Source organism: Salvelinus fontinalis, chromosome 35, assembly GCF_029448725.1.
Source record: "Salvelinus fontinalis isolate EN_2023a chromosome 35, ASM2944872v1, whole genome shotgun sequence".
NCBI lineage: Eukaryota > Metazoa > Chordata > Actinopteri > Salmoniformes > Salmonidae > Salvelinus > Salvelinus fontinalis.
The window spans coordinates 16,354,789-16,364,582 of NC_074699.1; the positions used below are offsets into that span (position 1 = coordinate 16,354,789).

The 9,794-nt window shown below is 44.1% G+C and overlaps 1 protein-coding gene across 1 annotated transcript in view; it reads left to right on the top strand.

Moving 5' to 3' along the window:
- Nucleotides 1–9,577, top strand: part of LOC129834393 (trace amine-associated receptor 13c-like) — a 34,797-nt gene extending 25,220 nt beyond the window's left edge. Inside the window, exons 2-3 of the mRNA XM_055899323.1 lie at nucleotides 4,248–4,601; nucleotides 5,302–9,577. Of these exons, the coding sequence (XP_055755298.1) occupies nucleotides 4,334–4,601; nucleotides 5,302–6,203 (1,170 nt within the window). The 5' untranslated portion in view covers nucleotides 4,248–4,333 and the 3' untranslated portion in view covers nucleotides 6,204–9,577. The remainder of the gene's footprint in view (nucleotides 1–4,247; nucleotides 4,602–5,301) is intronic.
- Nucleotides 9,578–9,794: the final 217 nt, after the last annotated feature.

Genomic DNA, 9,794 nt, shown 5'->3' on the forward strand with positions numbered 1-9,794 from the left:
CGGGGTGACGTGGGAGAACTTGGGAAGGTTGAACACCAGACGGGTTTCGGCGTTCTGGATGAGTTGTAGGGGTTTAATGGCACAGGCAGGGAGCCCAGCCAACAGCGAGTTGCAGTAATCCAGACGGGAGATGACAAGTGCCTGGATTAGGACCTGCGCCGCTTCCTGTGTGAGGCAGGGTCGTACTCTGCAGATGTTGTAGAGCATGAACCTACAGGAACGGGCCACCGCCTTGATGTTAGTTGAGAACGACAGGGTGTTGTCCAGGATCACGCCAAGGTTCTTAGCGCTCTGGGAGGAGGACACAATGGAGTTGTCAACCGTGATGGCGAGATCATGGAACGGGCAGTCCTTCCCCGGGAGGAAGAGCAGCTCCGTCTTGCCGAGGTTCAGCTTGAGGTGGTGATCCGTCATCCGCACTGATATGTCTGCCAGACATGCAGAGATGCGATTCGCCACCTGGTCATCAGAAGGGGGAAAGGAGAAGATTAATTGTGTGTCGTCTGCATAGCAATGATAGGAGAGACCATGTGAGGTTATGACAGAGCCAAGTGACTTGGTGTATTGCGAGAATAGGAGAGGGCCTAGAACAGAGCCCTGGGGGACACCAGTGGTGAGAGCACGTGGTGAGGAGACAGATTCTCGCCACGCCACCTGGTAGGAGCGACCTGTCAGGTAGGACGCAATCCAAGCGTGGGCCGCGCCGGAGATGCCCAACTCGGAGAGGGTGGAGAGGAGGATCTGATGGTTCACAGTATCGAAGGCAGCCGATAGGTCTAGAAGGATGAGAGCAGAGGAGAGAGAGTTAGCTTTAGCAGTGCGGAGCGCCTCCGTGATACAGAGAAGAGCAGTCTCAGTTGAATGACTAGTCTTGAAACCTGACTGATTTGGATCAAGAAGGTCATTCTGAGAGAGATAGCAGGAGAGCTGGCCAAGGACGGCACGTTCAAGAGTTTTGGAGAGAAAAGAAAGAAGGGATACTGGTCTGTAGTTGTTGACATCGGAGGGATCGAGTGTAGGTTTTTTCAGAAGGGGTGCAACTCTCGCTCTCTTGAAGACGGAAGGGACGTAGCCAGCGGTCAGGGATGAGTTGATGAGCGAGGTGAGGTAAGGGAGAAGGTCTCCGGAAATGGTCTGGAGAAGAGAGGAGGGGATAGGGTCAAGCGGGCAGGTTGTTGGGCGGCCGGGCGTCACAAGACGCGAGATTTCATCTGGAGAGAGAGGGGAGAAAGAGGTCAGAGCACAGGGTAGGGCAGTGTGAGCAGAACCAGCGGTGTCGTTTGACTTAGCAAACGAGGATCGGATGTCGTCGACCTTCTTTTCAAAATGGTTGACGAAGTCATCTGCAGAGAGGGAGGAGGGGGGGGGGGGGGGATTCAGGAGGGAGGAGAAGGTGGCAAAGAGCTTCCTAGGGTTAGAATTTGCTTGGATGCTTGGAATTTAGAGTGGTAGAAAGTGTCTTTAGCAGCAGAGACAGAAGAGGAAAATGTAGAGAGGAGGGAGTGAAAGGATGCCAGGTCCGCAGGGAGGCGAGTTTTCCCTCATTTCCGCTCGGCTGCCCGGAGCCCTGTTCTGTGAGCTCGCAATGAGTCGTCGAGCCACGGAGCGGGAGGGGAGGACCGAGCCGGCCTGGAGGATAGGGGACATAGAGAGTCAAAGGATGCAGAAAGGGAGGAGAGGAGGGTTGAGGAGGCAGAATCAGGAGATAGGTTGGAGAAGGTTTGAGCAGAGGGAAGAGATGATAGGATGGAAGAGGAGAGAGTAGCGGGGGAGAGAGAGCGAAGGTTGGGACGGCGCGATACCATCCGAGTAGGGGCAGTGTGGGAAGTGTTGGATGAGAGCGAGAGGGAAAAGGATACAAGGTAGTGGTCGGAGACTTGGAGGGGAGTTGCAATGAGGTTAGTGGAAGAACAGCATCTAGTAAAGATGAGGTCAAGCGTATTGCCTGCCTTGTGAGTAGGGGGGGAAGGTGAGAGGGTGAGGTCAAAAGAGGAGAGGAGTGGAAAGAAGGAGGCAGAGAGGAATGAGTCAAAGGTAGACATGGGGAGGTTAAAGTCACCCAGAACTGTGAGAGGTGAGCCGTCCTCAGGAAAGGAGCTTATCAAGGCATCAAGCTCATTGATGAACTCTCCAAGGGAACCTGGAGGGCGATAAATGATAAGGATGTTAAGCTTGAAAGGGCTGGTAACTGTGACAGCATGGAATTCAAAGGAGGCGATAGACAGATGGGTAAGGGGAGAAAGAGAGAATGACCACTTGGGAGAGATGAGGATCCCGGTGCCACCACCCCGCTGACCAGAAGCTCTCGGGGTGTGCGAGAACACGTGGGCAGACGAAGAGAGAGCAGTAGGAGTAGCAGTGTTATCTGTGGTGATCCATGTTTCCGTCAGTGCCAAGAAGTCGAGGGACTGGAGGGAAGCATAGGCTGAGATGAACTCTGCCTTGTTGGCTGCAGATCGGCAGTTCCAGAGGCTGCCGGAGACCTGGAACTCCACGTGGGTCGTGCGCGCTGGGACCACCAGGTTAGGGTGGCCGCGGCCACGCGGTGTGAAGCGTTTGTATGGTCTGTGCAGAGAGGAGAGAACAGGGATAGACAGACACATAGTTGACCGGCTACAGAAGAGGCTACGCTAATGCAAAGGAGATTGGAATGACAAGTGGACTACACGTCTCGAATGTTCAGAAAGTTAAGCTTACGTTGCAAAAATCTTATTGACTAAAATTATTAAAATGATACAGTACTGCTGAGGTAGGCTAGCTAGCAGTGGCTGCGTTGTTGACTTTGTTTGAAAGTGTAGGTGGCTAGGTAACCTCGATAGCTGGCTAGGTAACCTCGGTAACTGGCTAGATAATTAGTCTAAACTACACAATTGTCTTAGATACAAGGACAGCAAAGACAACTATGTAGCTAGCTAACACTAGCTAGCTAACACTACACCAATCAAATCGTTCCATTGTAATGTAATAGTTTCTACAGTGTTGCTATTCGGTAGAAGTTGGCTAGCTAGCAGTGTTAGCAGTGTTGACAGTGTTGACTAGCAGTGTTGACTAGGTAGGAGAACGGCAGCGCGGCGGACGAAAATAGCTGGCTAGCTAACCGAAATTACTCTAGACTCCACAGTTATCTTAGATACAAAGACAGCAAAGACAACTATGTAGCTAGCTAACACTACACTAATCAAGTCGTTCCGTTGTTCCGTTGAATGTAATAGTTTCTACAGTGCTGCTATTCGGTGGCTAGCTGGCTAGCTAGCAGTGTTGATTACGTTACGTTACGTTAAAAGGACGAAAATAGCTGGCTAGCTAACCTAGATAATTGCTCTAAACTACACAAATTATCTTTGATACAAAGACGGCTATGTAGCTAGCTAAGATCAAACAAATCAAACCGTTGTACTGTAATGAAATGAAATGAAATGTGATACTACCTGTGGAGCGAAGCGGAGTGCGGTAGTGCGGAGTGCGGTAGTGTGGCGTAACATAATTGTCAGTCCCTGGAGAACCCTTGATCTGTGTCCCTAACGTAAGATGAAGTGGGAATGCTGCTGCCTGAGGAGCTGCAGCTGCAGTCAATATTAACTGGGCTGGGCTATTTTTACAGTCGGACTCACAATGTTCTTTAACACATTTCCACGTTCACATTTTTTATTGTTGTTCTGTCAGTGTTCCCTCCAATTGCCTTTTTCTTGCTAGATGTCTGTCTCTCTTGATGTCTTCATGCACAGCAGTCAAGGGGATATTGTGTAGGAGGTTGAAAGGGAAAGGTGTGTAGTTGTCAGCTGAAACCAAAATGTGGTTCTGAACATTGAGTACTCTTGGACTATTAGTTTCGAAGACAAGCATAAAAATGTTACGCAATAATAAGATTTAGAAGGAACATTTAGCTTCCATCTTACCTCACATAAAAGGTACCTCTGAAATATGATGGACTATTTGATTACATACAGTCAAGTCCCAAATTATTGGCACCCTTGAGAAAGATGAGCAAAAAAGACTATATGAAATATATAATACAAATACCGATCTACAGTATTTGAATGCAAAAAAGGGAAAGTTAAATTGTTTTATACTAATGCAAGTGCTAAGAGGAAGAGATTTTATTTAACAAGTACTAAAATAGGGTCTTTAAAGAAAGGTATCAAAATTATTGCCACCCCTGTTTTTAATACTCTAGCACACTCCCATTGCGAGGATAAGAACACAGCCTTTAAACATTTTTCTTGTTTTCTTGTTGCTTGTTTCTCCAGTAGCATCTCTCAGTCCAGCACATGGGCACCAGGAGCACAAAGTTCTCCTAGTAGTGAGGTTTGTCTTGGGCCTCGTCCAGACTACCATGACTGACCTCCTGGCCAACCTGAGTGTTCCATGGGGCACACAGGCGATTGTGAGACCCAACCTGACAGCAGCTGCCCTGGTTGTGCCAGGGTCAGACAAGTCTCTGGCCCCCTTCTGCACCTTCTGCTGCTGTGGCCTGCTGAACCGTACCCTGGCTGTGGTGTTTATGGTCAGTCTGGCCTTCGCCATAGTGGTGGGCAACGTGGTCACGCTCACCGTCTTCATGCAGACAAGACAGGTCCGCACACCACAGGGATACCTCAAAGGTAAACAAACAAACTCACTGATTCATTCAGAATGAGCTCATTTACTCCCTAGAAATGCTGTTGATTTGGATAAGAGAGAATGGTAGTCACATGTAAGTTGCTCATGTTTACGCACATAGGTGCAATAGATTCTCTGACATGGAAGAACAACCTTTGGTGTTTTTGACATTGAAAGGTGAAATTCATTTAAATTCAAGTTCTGGTTTAATGTTCTGGAGTTGTTCTAAGATTTCTAGAGTCACATGTTTGTTTATGTTGCCTGCTGGTTACATATAATTTCTTTGCAGATACTCTTACCCAGAGTGACTTATAGGAGCAATTATGGTTAAGGGCCTTGCTCAAGCACACATCGATACATTTTTCACCTAGTCAGCTCAGGGACTCGAACCAGAGACTTTTCGGTTACTGGCCCAATGCTCTTAACCACTAGGCTACCTGCCACCCTGCGTTAGTTATATTGGCAGGATTAATTAAGACAGTCGGTGCTTGTTGATTAGCAGAGAACTAAATCAATCTTCAATACTGTTCAGTTACAATCAGGGATTCCTTTGTGCATTGCCTCAAAAGCCGCGAAACCATTTCCACACAGACTGTTGATTTTTTCCCCATGGAATTGAATGTAAAATCAGCTTTTAGAACACAGGGATTTGTACCGTATGTGGTTGAGTGTGAACTGTGAATGACCTTTCTCTCCTGACAGTCTCTCTGGCCATAGCGGACATGATGGTTGGAGTGCTGGTGGTTCCTTTCTCTGTCTACACTGAGATCTCTCTGATGGTGACCAGTTCCCCTCCTGTCTGGTACCAGGGGGGCACTGACCCCTCCATGGGGGGCCTGGTGGGACCCTGGCAGCCCTGCATGCTGATTGGTCCAGTCTTCGCCGGCTGTACATTTGTCTCCATCAGCACTATTTTCCTGATGACGGTAGAGCGCTGTGTGGCCATCTTATGGCCCCTTCATAAGGACCACCTGGTGACACGGAGACGTACCCTGTTTCTCATCCTCTTCTCCTGGGCAGGCAGTTTCCTCCTGGCCCTGGCCCCCCTCATCCTCAGCAACAACTTCACACTGGAGTACAGTGAGTGCAGCCGGATGTGTAACTACGTCCCCCTGTGGGATGGAGTCACGCTGCCCTCTGACGCCAACATCCTCCTGCTGTTCCCTGTGTTTGACTTCACGCTGCTGGGCGGCACCCTGGTATTCAACATCCTGTCCTTCACCAGCATCCGCCACTACACACGCAAACGTAAGCTCATGTCAGAGGGGAATGTAGGGGTCGAGGGAGGGGGAGGCGGCTGCCAACATCGACCCTCCTTCTCTGACATCAAGGCTGCCAAGACGATCAGCATTCTGACATTTGCCTTCACGGCTTCCTTCACCCCCATCGCTGTGTTTGTGCTGGGCAACGTGGTGGGCTTCACCTGGTGCAACTTCTCCTTCGTAGCCTTCTGGATCCTGACTGGGAACAGCTGCTGTAATGTGATAATATACAGCGTGAGAGACCAGCGCTTCAAGAAAGGAGTGACTCTGCTTTTTCAGAGGGAGCACTCACCTTCCCACGGGGAGAAAGGCGGAGCTACACCACCCCCACTCACCTTGTGACTACACCCCAAACCCCACCTCCTCTATTTTGAAAAGACAACCAGTGCCCTTTTATTTAACTTTACTATGAATTAATCGATTTAATCGGCATTTAATCGGCATTTAACTTCAGGTAAAACAACGACAAAAAAGACACAATTATGGAAAATGAATTGTTTCCATTTTTTTTCACTGTGTCTAAATACTGAAACATAACTGTAGCTAACCTATGCGGTATCTAGTAGTTGCCAGTTATTCCCAGCATCATTTAAATCATATGACTCAAGCTGTCTCATTGGACGAGGTGAGATATCTGTGGGGGATATCTTAATAACATGCACTTTATCATAGAGTTGTCAGTAATGTATGGTTTTCATTTGTTTTGTGACTATCCAGAAACGTGTTCATTTTGCACAATTTTCTCTATAATAGCTTTTATTTTTGCTATAATACCATTATATTCATGAGGATGGCCTAATCAAATGTGAGTGAATGAAATGAATCTAAATGAAGAGTGATGTTGATTTTTTATAAAGTTATGGGCAAATCCACAGGTCCCTGATCTGTACTACACAGAAATGCATAATTATGGATATGAATGTCATTCTCTTCAAGGTGATGCATCCTGAATAGGTTCACAAAGGTTTACATATGCAATATCCTCTTTTGCATATTTGGGTATTATTCTACACACTGGATATTATTTTAATGAGCTCTGCCCCCAACCAAGACCAAATGAAATCTGAACCAATCATAGATGTCTTTGTTTCATACGTTTGGACATCAAAGTACAGCAGAGTACAGTAGAGTACAATACAACACAGTAGAGTTCTGTACAGTACAGTAGAGTACAACACAGTAGAGTAGAAATCAGTACAGTAGAGTACAATACAACACAGTAGAGTACAATACAACACAGTAGAGTTCTGTACAGTACAGTAGAGTACAACACAGTATAGTAGAAATCAGTACAGTAGAGTACAATACAACACAGTAGAGTACAATACAACACAGTAGAGTTCTGTACAGTACAGTAGAGTACAACACAGTAGAGTAGAAATCAGTACAGTAGAGTACAATACAACACAGTAGAGTACAATACAACACAGTAGAGTTCTGTACAGTACAGTAGAGTACAACACAGTAGAGTAGAAATCAGTACAGTAGAGTACAATACAACACAGTAGAGTACAATACAACACAGTAGAGTTCTGTACAGTACAGTAGAGTACAACACAGTAGAGTAGAAATCAGTACAGTAGAGTACAATACAACACAGTAGAGTACAATACAACACAGTAGAGTTCTGTACAGTACAGTAGAGTACAACACAGTATAGTAGAAATCAGTACAGTAGAGTACAATACAACACAGTAGAGTACAATACAACACAGTAGAGTTCTGTACAGTACAGTAGAGTACAACACAGTAGAGTAGAAATCAGTACAGTAGAGTTCTGTACAGTAGAGTACAATATAACACAGTAGAGTACAATACAACACAGTAGAGTAGAAATCAGTACAGTAGAGTTCTGTACAGTAGAGTACAATATAACACAGTAGAGTACAATACAACACAGTAGAGTAGAAATCAGAACAGTAGAGTTCTGTACAGTAGAGTACAATACAACACAGTAGAGTAGAAATCAGAACAGTAGAGTTCTGTACAGTAGAGTACAATATAACACAGTAGAGTACAATATAACACAGTAGAGTACAATATAACACAGTAGAGTACAATACAACACAGTAGAGTAGAAATCAGAACAGTAGAGTTCTGTACAGTACAGTAGAGTACAATACAACACAGTAGAGTACAATACAGCACAGTACAATACAGCACAGTAGAGTAGAAATCAGTACAGTAGAGTTCTGTACAGTAGAGTACAATATAACACAGTAGAGTACAATATAACACAGTAGAGTACAATACAGCACAGTAGAGTAGAAATCAGTACAGTAGAGTTCTGTACAGTAGAGTACAATATAACACAGTAGAGTACAATATAACACAGTAGAGTACAATACAACACAGTAGAGTAGAAATCAGTACAGTAGAGTTCTGTACAGTAGAGTACAATATAACACAGTAGAGTACAATACAACACAGTAGAGTAGAAATCAGAACAGTAGAGTTCTGTACAGTACAGTAGAGTACAATACAACACAGTAGAGTACAATACAGCACAGTACAATACAGCACAGTAGAGTAGAAATCAGAAGAGTAGAGTTCTGTACAGTACAGTAGAGTACAATACAACAGAGTAGAGTAGAGTACAATACAGCACAGTAGAATACAATACAACACAGTAGAGTAGAAATCAGTACAGTAGAGTTCTGTACAGTACATTATAGTGTACTCAACTGTAGTGTGCCCTTCTGTGTACTGTACTAAACTCTACTGTACAAAACTATACTTTTCTTTACTGTATGGTACTGTGCTGTGCTGTGCTGTGCTGTCCAAACTTGTGAACCCAACTGTGATTTGGGACTACTATTTCAAGGCACAATGCAATGTTTCATAAACTTACAGAAGGCAGAAACATTTCTCCAAAACAAAATATGTGTTGATATTAGTTGGCAGGGGTCATTTCTTCAACATTATTGTGTTTTGATGTAGCTTTCATTTGACAGCCAGTATGATGTGCTCCTACCTTTACAAGTTGGTGTTCATAGGTCCTTTTACATGAAAATGACCTTGTTCATCTCATGGTTGCCAGTGTACACAAGGAAAAATGTATCTGAATGGTACAACAAGTAAGAATGAATATGAAACATAAATGAAACATTTATAAATTCACTGAAATAGACATAACGATTCAGATGCCTTATCTTATGTTTTGAGTGTGAATGACCCACAAAGACCAAATCCTCTGTTTAATCTGTTCTGTTTGGTGGCTGTAAAGGTATACCATTAGAGGGACTACATTTACGTCTGAATATTCTCATTAAATACCATTATATGTTGAGTATAAAATTATTATTATTCAAGGAAAAACATGCTCCAGATATTTACAGCACTTATACAATGTTGATCGAATAAATGCTAATCAATTTATTTAAATTCAAAAAATATCTTACTTGAAATTACATGACTTAAAGTAAACATTTTTAGCTTAAAGTAAACACAATAGCATTTTCAATAAACATCACCCAAAGAAATCAGGATAATTTCCATATGATCTGTACTAAATAGCTGTTTGGTACATTTTGTCACAGTGGCAATGATAATATTTCATGAAAATAAAATATCTGTTTTGAAATATTTTACAAGCTTAGAGACTTTGGTTTATGTGAACATTGCTGTGTCAATATTTAAGCACGGTACAGAACTTTATCAGTATTGCATTATTTATCAGATGACGTCAGATGTTGTCATAAACGCATTTGGAAACACTTCGTTTGTGAGTTTTTAATGGTGTTCACTCATGAGAGTAATGTGTTCAGACAGTACTAAATGTCTTTCAGGCATCTGCTCTAAAATTCACCGCCTCAGCAGTTACACAAGCTACACTAGAACCAATCATTTTCATCTTTTGTCCCCATCAGGATCCAACTTCCTTCCATTTGAGAAACGTTAGTGGAGAAGGGAACATCCTGCTAGCTGTGGTCA